The 14,340-nt window shown below is 37.5% G+C and overlaps 2 protein-coding genes across 2 annotated transcripts in view; one reads left to right on the top strand and one right to left on the bottom strand.

The window, feature by feature from the left end:
* Positions 1-10,384, top strand: part of COL19A1 (collagen type XIX alpha 1 chain) — a 302,649-nt gene extending 292,265 nt beyond the window's left edge. The window contains exons 51-53 of the mRNA XM_070418310.1: positions 705-782; positions 955-1,071; positions 10,332-10,384. Coding sequence (XP_070274411.1) covers positions 705-782; positions 955-1,071; positions 10,332-10,354 — 218 coding nt within the window. The 3' untranslated portion in view covers positions 10,355-10,384. The remainder of the gene's footprint in view (positions 1-704; positions 783-954; positions 1,072-10,331) is intronic.
* Positions 10,385-10,513: 129 nt separating this feature from the next.
* COL9A1 (collagen type IX alpha 1 chain) overlaps positions 10,514-14,340 on the bottom strand; it is a 90,953-nt gene continuing 87,126 nt past the window's right edge. The window contains exon 38 of the mRNA XM_070418309.1: positions 10,514-10,698. Coding sequence (XP_070274410.1) covers positions 10,514-10,698 — 185 coding nt within the window. The remainder of the gene's footprint in view (positions 10,699-14,340) is intronic.

Here is a 14,340-nt window from a genome sequence, read left to right as displayed (position 1 = left end):
TCTGGAACTGCTGAAGTTCCTCCTCTTTGGAGTTACGAACTGCCATGTTAAACAGGAGGTTGCTGTTTTAACGTAACTAGAAAGGATATCATGTTGCTACAGACAGTCATTTGAACCAAATCCTGCAATTTTGTCCTCTCCTGACTCCGAGATGGGTGAATTCGCATATAGTCACGCTCTTACTGTCATTTATTAAAATGATGAGTTTTTGTTCCTTTCATTCCCTTTAATTCTTAGACTAAGGTCCAGCTTCTTGCTGTCACATTAGTTTGTCCTTGTAGTAAGCAGAACTCTCCGTATATTTATATTTAGCTTGAACCTACCCTCCAGTCAGAATTCCTATTGAAGACACTCACACACCTTGTCGTAGCTATTTGACGGAAGATTAGAATGATTGATTTCAGTAACTTAGGTATCATTTTCAGTACCCAAAGTCTCACTATCAAACATTTGACTACTTATACTTTTTAGGCCAGTAGTTGCATATTTCTAAGCTCCTCATTGCCTATTGCATCTAATCTGTTTGGTATGTAAGTTTGATATGTGGTTAATGCAAAACAGACAGTTAAAGTAGTATGTTAGCTCTATGTTAAGTGGACAAATTACAGAAATACTCTAGACTAGAAACATGGCTTTTATTTGTACTGTGCTGCCATAGAATGCTCTTACTTCTGTGTCTCTCTTTTTATATATCTCTCCCTTAGGCTACCGAGGACAGAAAGGAGAAAGAGGGGAACCTGGAATTGGGCTTCCAGGGAGTCCAGGTCTCCCTGGGACTTCAGGTAATAGTGATATTTATCTGCACAACACAAGCAGGCTTCTAAAATAAGGAGCCATGCCTTTTCCCCTATGCCCTTATGTGTTGCTACAGGAGAGGTTGAATGATGTTGGTTGGAGTGAGGAAGAAAGAGCCATACGTGATCTGCATTCTGATGGGGTCTTTTATTTCATTAGCTCCGGGTTTGCCAGGCTCACCGGGTGCCCCAGGTCCTCAGGGACCCCCAGGACCTAGTGGAAGATGTAACCCAGAAGATTGCCTCTATCCTGTATCTCATGCCCGTCAGCGGACAGGTGGGAGATAAGCACGCGTGAGGAGGACTCGATTTGGGGTGATATCCCCCTGCTGTTGCGCTATCTTAATACGCTCAAACCCTCATGATACGTGGGTGGCTTTTTTTTTCTGGTGTAGGCAGACATTAAAAGCAACAATTTGAATCCTATTCCTATAGCAATTGCGATATCAGCATTTTTAGACTTTTTCCCAAATTCATTCCATATGTTTTGCTTCAGCATTACTGATTTTTATTCAGGGTTTTCTTGAAATACATAAGCAAATCTTATCATTAGCTCTTCTTCAAGAGAAAATTACATTTTATGATTTCGTAGACTGATGGTGAGGTACATTTTGTAGTCTCATCAACTTGTATTTGGCCTTTGACTTCTGAATTTTAAAGTTTCAGAGTTATATTGAGGTCTTCTTGGTGGTTAAATTTGCTGTCATTGCTAAAAATGTCATCTTTTTTGATATAGTGCATTGCTCCTGCTGAATGTTTTTTGACTACTTTTTATAGCTTAAGAATTCTTCTACCATCCTACATCCATCCTACTTATGCAGAGACATAGATAGGCAATAAGAGTTCCACTTTATAACTTACATTTTTGAGGGGTTTACCAGGAGGCTGTTTTATCAGGGAGCCCAAAAAACCCAACATAGCCAAGTATTGAAATGATTTTCTTAATTCTGTATAATGAGCCAAATTCAAAGCTGGCATGAATATGTATGGCATGAAAATGAAGAAATGAAGTCCAATTGTGTGTGAGTTCCACAAGAAAAGCCTAGCACTGTAGTCCCTTTGCTGAGTTTCTCCGTTGGGAAACAGAAAGCTGTTTCCCCTAAGAGGTCTTCGGTGGTGAAGGCACCAGGCTGTCTTTGGTACTGGCAAGAACTTTGGACCCCTGTATCCATCATCCTTCTGGCCTCATCACTCTCAGACTGTAGGAGGAGACCCAGCCATCAGAACAAAGGACGAGATGAGTAGCGGCCGGAAAAGAAACCCCTTCCCTGTGGTGTGACAGATGCGCGTGGACAAGGTGAAGCCCAGAAGCTCTTAGGGAGAATCATGTTTCTCCAGAAAGCTGTTTTCCCTAAAAGCTGCAGCAAGAGGTACAGGCAGCGACAAAAAGCCATGGGACTGTGGATACAACTAGCGCTCAGACCAAAGAGTTAACACTCACTGCAGGGGGAACAACAGGGGCTGCAAAAGACTAGTCTTCTGGCAGGAAACGAAAATGCAGTGATCGCCAACCACATCACTAAATGATATTCGTATTGCCTAACTATACATTATTTTGAGAGACTGTGGGTTGAAAGCAACTCATTTTCTAGAAGGTTGGGCATGAGGATGTTGCTGAAATCTAAGTATTGGGTCCCACCGATGCTGAGAGCTTCCTGTCACAGAAACCAGGAGGTCTCACCTCTACAAGAAACAGGGCCGATTCCAGCTTAGCCAAATCAGGCTGGGATGAGAGCTTTTAGCTGCTAATTGAAAAATGAGTTTAGAAAGGCAAACCCACTGAAATTGGAAAAGCTGTGAACAGAGTTGCGCTGGGAGCGTGCCTAGATTAACACAGGCCTTGTTCAAATGCACCCATGAGTTGAACTGATTTTCATTGTAGATTTATAAACTGCTGGTCAGGGATATCTACATGGTTGTGCATACATACAACCTTTTGGTTATTTCATATTGAATTATGTTGTATATTTCAATTCCAAGTTTATTTATTTTTTCCAAGGTTATTTTATTTATTTCAAGTGGTTTCAACTTTAAATTGATTTTGTTCTTTATTCTCTTTCTTGTGCAATACTTATAATGGTGCTGTGTTTTAAAATTATATAATTGGAATATACATATGCATTTTTTAGTAGAATGATAATTTATCCCAAAAATATATACAAAGATCTAAATCTGGTGCTATGTGTATATCTTGAGCTTTTAATTTGTTGACTTTTCTGAAAGCTTACAGCTCATCTGCCATTCATTAATTTATTTGAATTTGTCATGAAGCTAAATATTTTGTTTTCAGAAATTATTTTTTCATATTAATAGGTTGTTTATCCTTATACCTCTTTACTAATCCAGAAGTATTTATTTTAGCATTTTAATGTTTTCATGAACTTTTTTGCTGATGGTGATCAATGTATTTTCCTTTGTTTTCTTTGAATTGATCCGTTCATCTACATCAAAAGACTCGATTCATTTCCTTGTTTCATAACTTCTATTCATTTTAATTCCACAGACTATGTCATGCATCCTTTCTTACGAATTGCATATTTAGGAACCTTCTTTTTTTTCTAAATTCCATTAATACTGGGCTGGTTTATTCCTGTCTCAAGAATTTGTATTTATTCAGATGATTTAAGTATGGGGGGTATATAATGGTATATGATGTGTATTACAAAGCAGAGCTGTCAAGCTCATTTTTTATAACTGACACATATGACTATACCTTTGGCAAAACCATAGAAACGGGGCTGTGTCCCCATAGGATGAGCCTTTCTCACCCTACTGCATTACTTACCTTTCAACACTTGTTCCTGCCTCATCTCTGGACAAATGATACCCAAGGCTGGGTCCAGCTAATATAAACACCAGAAAAAGTGAATATTTGGCATTTGCCTAATTTTTTTTAATAAAAAAGAAAATGGATAATTTAGGCCCCAAAGTAGGGTGGAAAATTCTCTCCTAAATAACTTGGTGGTTGCCAACTCTCTTGTATCATTTTACTCCATTCCAAAATATTTGTTTACTTTCACATAGATGTCAGTAATGTCCACAGCAGGGAAGAAGAATTATCAAATTTCCTAAATTATCTCTTGTTTGGACTCCAGACAACATAAATGTTGAAATGCAAAGTAATTATAGGCCATGAGGATAATTAATAATTAAATTTGTGTTTGCCCTACATACATATTTTAAATTCCAGTCAAACATTTTATACCAAGATAAATTAACACTTCAAATAGAAACCTTTCTATGCAAAAAACAAGGTATGATGTCAATTAATATTTATGGCCTTTGTAATTTAAAGAAAAAAGGAAGTATCATTCATGAGTTTGTTCATTGTTCTTTCCTACTGAAGACATTAACCTTTTTTCCCTAAGCATAAAAGAAACACAGGCAGTCTTAACCTTTGAAATTTGTCATCTTGTGATCAAATTAATTTAGTTAATTATTCTAATCCATATGCTTATTTCTATATTTCATGACATTGTTGAAACTTTAAAATTTTAGTGACTTATATTATGGAGCTTAAATAATTATCTTAACATATGTTCTCTATAATTGTTATTTGATGTTTAGATTTTAAAATAATTTTTTGAGTATGTTTTAGGAGTTAAATAAGATTTAGCCTTTCTGCAGTCTCTCACATCTGTTGAGAACCTGTGATATACCTCCTTTTGTCCACAAGATGGTGTTTTAAAGCAATTTGTATCATAACTGAACAGACTTGCAGAAATACAAGGGTAGAAACCATTTAGTGGACAACAACTAAATCAGACCTTTGCCTTTGCACTTTTCTTTTTACTTTTGTAAATAATTTCTTGTTAACATGTGTTTTATTAATTTTTTTGTTAATTTATATATTTTCTCATTGTAAGTATCTCTTTGAAGCAGACAAAATAACCTTTGGTTTGTTAGCTCTTTCAATTTTATTTCTTCAGTGGATTTATATACCTTAGTTAACTTGAAGATTTACTATTTGTAACTTTTGTTTGTACACTACCCTCATATTTTAGTGATTAACATGAAAACACCTAAGAAGTCATCCTACCTTTTATACAGGATATATACTCGCTTTTGACAGACAAACAAAACGCATTTAGCTTAATACAAGATGTTGACCATTTATAAAATTGCACACTGTCTAAATCTTCATATTATTCAAGGTACTTAAAATTTTACAATTAGATTTGTATAATATTTTTGTTTTTCTAGAACTATATCACTATTTACAAAAGTAAAATAAGGAACACCATTTTTCAAAATACCATTTTAATTTTTCCTAACATTGGTAATATTATCCTGAGACTGAGAATTTCTAGATTGTTATATGCTTAAGTTTTTCAATGAATTCTCATAAAAGTTTTGTAGATTTGCTCATTGCTCTTGTTCTTAAGTTATTTTTCATATTTGTTCATGTTCACCTTCTTAAGACACAGTGTGTATTGTTATTGTTTCCCAATGTTCTTTCTTAACATTCTAGTGTTAAGGAACGTACCCCCTTTTTATATGACTTCCTCTCAGAGATTACACAGACTTCTAAAAGGAGGAGATGCAGAAAAGAATTGAATTTGTATGTTTTATGCCTGGATACTTCAAAGTGACTTAGCCTTTGAATTATATTTATTTATTAGTTGGCTGATATACGTAGTATTAATTACATTAAATTCATTTAACCAGTAGGAGTCTCAAGAAACAAGACAAATGGATGTCTTCATTTTCATTGTGTGGTGTACCCTAACATTTTTCTCAACAAAATCATGCCAGAATATCTGGTCACTTTAGTTAAACTGAATAAAGAACAAGATGAACACAGAGAAAACTCATTCAGACAAACAGACCCAGAACAGCAAAATTTACCTCAAAGATTAGGAAGGCTTATAAAACCAAAGCCAAGTCTAAGAAAAATCTCATTGGGAAAAAAAAAAAATTCATGTTCAGGTCCCATAGTGAGTGGTACAACTCAAGGAGTTAGCTACTTAACTTCATGAATTTGTCAAAAGTCAGTACTACCAGTAAAATAGGAGACTTCACTGAACTTAGGGGGTAGGTCAGTAAGATGTAATTTTGTCAAAAGGGTTGCCAATTGTTTGACTATAATAAGCTTGTGGGTGTAAAGATGGTAATTATAACTTTTTATTTTGCTGTATTATTTAAAGTATATTTTAGGGTTAAATACTTGTCAGTGTATTATTGTATTTTAGTTCAGATTGTTTTATGGCATATTTTATAATTAATTGTGCCAAAAATAACATTTTCCCATTTTGTTTGTTCTCTCTCTTACCTCATCAAACTGTTTAAGGTTGAATTCAACATACTCATGTTAAGTGGAATGGCACTAATTTTATTCTAAGTTTCACGTGGATATAATGCTTTGAGACCTTGATTCCTAAATATACTCATGATGCATAATGAGCTTGTCGCTTATCTCAGCAATAAAGAATTTGACCCTAAATCCAGGAATTCTGAGGTGCAGTTATCAACACCATGTCTACTCGTCACCACCTCTTGTGGCCAAAGAGCCACACTTGAGTTGCATTGTTAGGCCGCAATGACAGGAATGCCCCGAGAGCACTCCCGTACCAAGCATGAGCCACACAGGTGCCAAGATACCTGTCAATTGGTCTGTTGCAGAGTTCTTGTTTATACTGTGCTGGTCGTTACAGTTTTGTTTGTCACACGAATCAATGTTTAGTTCATGCTACTTACGTGTATAATTCATCTCCGTGGTAGCTCATAAAGGTCTGGTCTAATGATTGAGATGAGAATTAGAAGCAGAAGCAGAAGCAAAAGTCAGAGAGCAGGCAGGCCTTTGCAACTTCTGTCCCACAAAGTGATCTCACTGAAGTCACTCGGGACTCCCTGGTGTAGAGGGGCCGGTGCAAGATAAGGAACATCACAATTACTAGTAACTTACTCATAAACATCATCATTAGTGATAATAGGCAATAAGAAGCTAATACACAGCATGTTTCCTTAACAGAAACTAATTACATTAAAACATGTCAGTAGGTTTACATGTTTACTTATAAATTGCTGACACTATTCTCATCTTCAGGTCCCCTTCCATGTAGAAAACCAACCAGGAGCTCTCTCCGAAATATTCTTAAGCCTTTTCACACACAAAATTTCAACTTGGAGGGGAAAAACAAATTCGAATGAATCTCAAAGAGAAAGTTACTTCTTTGGAGCCAATTTCTCTCATTTGTTCTCTCTCTACTTATTCTTAGAAAACTTGTCTCAAGAGCAAAATGTGAAGGCATGTTAAGGGAAAGTTAGCATGGATTGTCATTTATTAAGACTATTAATAATAATATTATTAAGAGTAAACATAAAGCAGTCAGCATCCACTTTCTGATAATCTAATGAATATGGTGCACTTCCTCTACTTAATCATTTAAAGGGCATTTGAGCATGGGTATTCATAGTCATACATTTGTATTGTCACCACTTTTGACTTAATGTTTACTGAGCCATATGGACTTATACTGCCATGTCCTAGAGCACAAGCTAACTAAAAAGGATGAAGTACGCAACTGAAATTTATTTATTTTATTCTATGAAAAGAAAGGACTTGACCTATATTTATTGAGCACAAATATTCTTTTTTAAAATATATATATTCAAAATCATTTATATCCATTGCCCATTTGTAAACAGAAAAACTACTAGTTCACTAGTATTATTGCTTTTTCACTTTTACTTTAGCTTCTAGGACATGTCTAAAAGCAATTCCCTTGACATTTGGTATGATTTTATATATCTCTAGTGTCCTTCCCCTTATTTTGGTTTATTCCAAGATTATTGTAAGTCAGAGACACCATAATAGCCCAAAATTAAATAATACAGTAAGAGGTGATCTTCTGAAGTAGGGATTTACATTAAGCTTATTTCAGATTGCAAATAAATAAATCAGACTTAACTAATGATGTTTAAGAATATCAATATGTGTTTAGGGAGGTTGAAATATTAAGTGTCCGTAGATAACCAAGTCAATTACATAACTGATAGGACTACTCATCATACTCTTCTGGTAGACAGAGGTCAGTTATGCCAAACCATGCCAGTGAGGTTATGTGTTCAGTCAGACTGGGAAGTGATTTCTATAGTTCTTACCCAAACTGTCAGAGATTTGAGATGAAAATGCCACAGAAGCCCTGGCTAGAAAAAAATCGGAAATCAGTTGCCCTGAATAACATGCCAGTTTCTGACCACCTTTAGTCACACACTCCTGTCTCAACAAGTGCTCCAGGCGACACTTCATCCAACCTTTAAAAAATATCTGAGAGGTTTTGAAGATTTCTGTTTTGCTACAGAAAGATATTTGGTCTAATTCAATATTTATCAACTCTTTCACAGAGAGGCATTGCTGGACGGTTTTCTTTGCAATTTCTCAGTCAAGTATTTACTGCTTCTGTAAACTATTTCACTTAACTGAGTTTAACATGGATTGTTCCCACCACTGGGGATCTGCTAGTTTTACCTAATCTATTTGTATGTAGCTGTTTCCAATATTGCTTATGATGTCTGTGGAGCTTGGTGGGTAGCCTTTTATATATAAAGTTTGTAAAACCTTTGAATGAACTGTTCTTTTGAGGGTTTTGTTGTTGTTGTTTTCTCATGAAATTTTGTTGTTTTCTTATGAAATTATTTTTTTTAAACTGAAGTTGGAATATTTAATTTGTAACAAATTAGAAATATATTTTCTTCTCCATTTTGTTCTCAACTTAACATAGCCTCCAATCTTTTTTTTAAATCAACCTAAACCTTTATTTGTAAGGAAATAAAAAAATACATTGCAGTATATTCTTCTTATGAAGATTATATTACCGAACTGAGAAACATATTTATTTGGTAATCTAATTTTTCTTTTATTGTATTTAATTATGTCACTACAGTTAAAATAAAACCACTTGGTGAAAAGACAAGGTAATTTCTTTGCATTTATTTGATTATATGTCACAGACCCTGAGAAGGTTTGCCACTTATATAAAGATCATTTCAAGTAGCTCGAACAGATATCTCAATTTCCAAAATGTATCTACTCCACACAAAGGAATGATGTCCTTCTCAGTGGGTGTAAATAGCATGATCTATGGAGCCAAGTTGAAGTCTCTCTTCTTATGCACAGTCTATGCTGGAGGTACAGAATAGATGCTGTAAGCAGTGTGAAAGAATCCCAAAGGCAGGTTACACAATGATTGATTTGGCCAAATAAATAGGGCTAACATTTTTAAATGTATAGAGCGTACATACAAGAAAAAAATCCTATTAGGGCCCATTCCTCTTGACTTGAGAGAATTGAGTTCCATAAACTAAGTGAAGGCATTGACTATTTTGTGCACTGTGTTGGGCCCATGGACAAGTCACTCGTATGCACTGTGACATAGAATGAATGCATTAAGTCTCATCGATCATTTATGTGGATGTTGATAAAATAGCAAACCAATGTGATTACGTAAATGATAATCAAGTGCTTGAGTTGATCAGGCAATACCTAGCTTATTGATAAGAATCCAGTGCTTTAGCGGAGCTGCCTTTATAAAATGTATAAGAAAAATTGTGAAATAGACATTTTGCAACAGTGACGTTCTGATTAGGCAGGAGCTAACAAACCATTGCAATGAAGGCAAGAGACTGTGCAAGGCTAGACTTAAGGGGTTGATCAAGTCTCTGAAATAGTCTGCAGACATGTTTGTGCATAAGCATTTGTGCATTTTTCCGGGGTTTGGGTCCATAGCTTTCATTAGAATTTCCAAAAGCTCTATGAAGCTGCCCGCCCTACACCACATACCCATAGACAATGGATTTCTGTCACTGGGTAGCACCTTCAAGGGAACAGTAAGGGCTTTTTAATTTTCTGTGCAAAAAAATCACTAACATAAACTTAGAGAAATAGCAGTAATTTACATTTTTAATGCATCTAAATAAGTTCAGTGACTCCTTTTTATTGAACATGATTATTTACAAGAAAACATGCAAGAGATTAAGAAACCATTTTTATTTCTTCTTGGGTACAACCAGAGATGTTACCTCACACCTTAAAAATAAATAATCTCATCAATAAATCTTGAGCATGACAGGATATTAAAAGTCCTTCTTTACTTCCACATAGAAGAGCTCAAAATGTTAACAGGTTTGGGATACAGTACAATTCCACAAAAATTCAGGCTGACCATGGAAACCAGCATGTGCCGTGGAGAAACCATTCCTCACAGCACAGCGCTTTCTTGTCACCCCAGAGAGCACACTGATGGGCATTTTAGGCACCATTTCTATTGACTGCAGAGGGGTTTCTTCATAACTAGTCTGCAGATCCTCTATATGGCTGCACAGTAATCTGAGAACATCTCATTACAAGTGAAAATAACTACTGCAACTGAGGTAAACCAAACAGTTGTTTCTGTTTATTGGCACCGTGGCCCACAATATGTCACATATGTATAGCACACTAAAGTTCAAGATCCTGGGAACAGGATTATAAATGTATTCAAAGGGAGGTTTTGCTTGTTTGTTTTTAACCAATGACTCTGCTGTCTCTCCTCCAAGGGAAAGGAAAGAGGATTTATTGAATAGCACCATCGATCTAAATCTGATTGTCAAGTAGGACTTCTGCAATAACGTTGAAGGTAATACACTGCCGTCCCTTGCCCCAGCTTCGGGTGGTGTTTGTCCTCCCAGCTCCTTTGCCAGGGGTGGTTTATGCAGACAGCCATGCAGCACTAAGCCTCTCACTGGACTGGCCCTTTGCTAAAGGCTCGCTGACCAGCCTGCATGGTGCAGGAGGCTGGCTCGCAGAAACCAGGAGGGCCAGCAGGGCCTGGGGGACCGGGCACACCAGGAATGCCTGCCACCCCTGGAGGGCCTCGCTCACCATCCCGGCCATTCCTCCCAAAGCTGGCAGGACCTGGATCACCTGAAACACACACAAAACAATTTGCAATGTGAACACGAGAACACTCAAGGCTGCAAACTGGTCCTAGGCACCAGACCCTGCAGCCTGGCATGTGTACATAGGAGCTTTGGGAAATGATGGGTGATGATGATGACAGTGATAAAATTCCTTCACTGGACTTAGGTTTCTTAGAAATTAAAAGTGTAAGATCTCAGCATCTCGAACCCACATTTCCATTTGTAGAGCTGTGCTGTCTGAGCTGGTAGCCTCTAGCCACATATGTCTATTGAGCACTGAAATGAGGTTAAGTCAAAACGAGATGAACTATAAGATCACTTAGACTATGAAAAAAATGTAAAATATTTCGTGAATAATGTTTGTATTTATTACATGGTATGATATTTTGAACACCATGGGTTGAAGAAACTATATTAATAAAATTAATTACACCTGATTCTTTAGACTTTCTTCATGTGGCTACTTAAAGTTTGTTTTTCATAATGCCAAAACTGTTTATTGTTTATTTTATTAAATTTATTGGGATGACATTGGTTAATAAAATTAAACAGGTTTCAAATGTATAATTCTGTAATGCATCATCTGTATGTTGCATTGTTTGTTTACCACCCAAGTCAGATCTCCTTCTGTCGCCATATATTTGACCCCTTTTACCCTTTACTACCCGCCCCCCCACACACACACACCACCCTTCCCTCTGGTAACCACCATAATGTCCATGCCTATGAGTTTTTATTTGTTTGTCTTATTTGTTCATTTGTTGCTTTCAGTTTTATAACCCCATGCTTCTTCCATCTGACTTATTTCAAAGATTTAAAATTACACACAGGTGCAACTTGCAGTGGGGGCTCCCAGCACATTTCTTTTGCACAGCACTCCAGTAGCGGCACCCTTACTTCTAATAGGTGGTCAAAATGCAGACAGGGATAAGAATCGCTCAGTGGTGAGAACAGGCTCTGCAGACAGACACATGGCTCTAAGTCTAGCTCTGCTGTTTACAGACAGGGTGTCATTAGCAAGTCACTAATTTCTCACTTCCTGATGGGATGATGCCTTCCTTATAATTAAATTCTATGCCTGAAAGCATCTGATAAATGGGGGCTATTACTATAATTATGAGGATATTATTGATTAATATCTTCAGAGAACTGTGCAATGCACCCTACAGAGCTCCCTGGCAGTCTTCTCAGGGGCCGACCCCAAGGGCACTTCACCCAAGTCTCCCTTCCTGGGGGCACCACTCCCCTTTGTGTGTTGGAAGTTGTTTGGTTCCCCCAGTGAGGCGCCCCTAACAAAGAGGGATTTTGCCGAATGTTTGCCGCATCACACCAGCAGTGCTTTCGTGCTCTTATTGCAAAGGTGGCAGTAAGAACTCGGTGTAAAACAACTTGTATCTGTGATGATTATCTAGTTCTCCAGACACCCTCCTTCTACCTCAGCCATCTTAATTTGTCCATTTGGCCAAAAGGTGAAAGCCAAATCTACATGTTCAATTACACATTTGCTTCCTTCTCAATGGTGTTTCATTTTCCTTTTCTATTTTAGTGGTGCTATTATATGTGTCTCCTTGGTCTTATTACATGATCTTATTACATAAACGCATATACTTTTAGAAGGCAAGTAGGTTAGAGATCCTACTTTACATTTAGCATCTCATTCTCCCCAAGAAGCTTACAAAGTAGATCCACATAAAGCAATGTTAGGGGACAAAACATTAGTAAGTTTCAAGAGAATAATTACCTTTGACAAGGTCCATCTCAAGGCTGTAGGTAAGCAGCGGTATAATTTCCCCTCGTTTATCCCATAAGCTTTCATTTGACTATATTAAGTTATGATGAAGCCAGTGATTATGTGTTTTCCTCCATAGATGAGGCCCCTGAGACAGTTCCTCTCTCACCCAGAGCACCTATGAATGAGACTCCATCCCAACCGTGCCTTTAGCAGAGCCTATTCACATCTCCTCACACTGGGGCCACTTAAAGGTGATTTTTTTAAGGTTTAAGATATAGGCCAGACAAAAGTGCATATAAAAGGAGATTTTCATGCACCTTATCAGTAGCAATACCAGGTCTAGGCTAAAATCAATCACGATTAGGAGCAGAAAATGCCCGAAGGAAAGGTTGCAAACCAAATGCCCGAAGGAAAGGTTGCATACAGGGACAAGGCCGGTATGTAGGTCACGGTGGGCAAATGGCAGCCCATGAGCCCAGTCCTATTTTTGTAAGTGGCCTAATTAGAGCACAGCCAAGATCATTCATTGATATCTTGCTTATGGCTGCTTTCGCAAGACAAGGGTGGCGCTGAGGAGCTTCAACAGAAAACACATGGGCCGTAAAGCCAAAACACATGCCCTTTTACAAAAAGAGTTTGCTCACTCCCAGTGTCATAAAGAAAGAACCCTGGATTAAGAAAGTCCTCACTGTCTTTTCTGGAAGAAAACTGATGGCACGAGTGATGACAATTGGAATGGATAACGATACTCCAGATCAGCTTTGGGAGGCAGCAGGGAGGACTGAGGCCTGTGGTGACCTGGAGAGCAGATGTCAGCAGCGACTCTGCTCCAGCTCTCAGCTGCCAGGAGGGAGCATGGACCAGGACTGCCAGGACCTCTGATAATTTTCAACAGAAGGTAGGAAGCTGGGTTTTTAAATAAATAGCTCTCAACTTATAATGTTGGCAACTAATTCAAAATTTTATTTAACATTTGCAGAGCCAGCCTCCCGCCTAAAACCTCCAATTTAAGGAAAGTAACTCTCTAGTACACAAACTATTAAAAAGCAGAAGGAGTGCATTATGGATTTTCATGCTTAGCTCCCCATTTCAACACGTTCTAGGACAGGCTTTTCCTTTCCACTCGCTGAGTTCATTTCGGATTCCTGCTCATCCTTTGAGGAAGGAGTTGACAAAGCCATCCTGTCTAGCCTTGATTTAGTTTATAAAAAGCTCATCCAGCCCAATTCTCCCTCTGGCAAAAACAGCAATTCACCCTGCAGAGCTTTGGGTGATGTTATCATCATCGTCATCAATCATCATCATCACAAAGTGCTTTCCCTTTACCCTGCCCATGCACTGGGCTCATTATTGATCCATTTTCCTCATGTGCAACCTGAGAGTTAGAAAGATTAAACAATTGTCCATAATTATATATAGAAAGTGTTGGAGTTAGAAACAAGGGCCTACTAGCCTTACCTAACTGTATTTCCATACCTATTGATTTGCTAACTCTGCTGAGGGGGTGTGTATGTGTGTGTGTGTGTGTGTGTGTGTGTGTGTGTAATGTATTTTTTTAATTCATTGGGCCTGAATTGCCCACAAAGTAGAAAGCAGCACAATAGCCAAGAGATAGTATTAATTTTTCTAGAGCTCATCTATCATAAGAAACTAACGATATTTTTCTGAGGTTTTACCCTGTAGAAATTGTCGGAGGAAAAATAAACCAGCCTTCACATAACAGACTGCCAGTTTCTGGTGAGCCCTGACACTGGGCATTTGCTCTCAAAGGTGCTCTAAAATTATTGAGTAAGAGCTTATTTGGGAATAAAACAATGTCACAGTCCAAGTCATTCAAAAAGTCCAGTAGCTGCATGAACAAATATGTATAAACTACTTTTCAAGTCTTAAGAAGAGACAGCACAGATCCAAAGT

Source organism: Myotis yumanensis, unplaced genomic scaffold (genome assembly GCF_028538775.1).
Source record: "Myotis yumanensis isolate MYYU_CA2020_CCGP unplaced genomic scaffold, mMyoYum1.0.hap1 SCAF_6, whole genome shotgun sequence".
Taxonomy (NCBI): Eukaryota; Metazoa; Chordata; class Mammalia; order Chiroptera; family Vespertilionidae; genus Myotis; species Myotis yumanensis.
The sequence above is the reverse complement of the archived record's forward strand: the minus strand, read 5'-3'. Positions and strand labels throughout refer to the sequence as shown.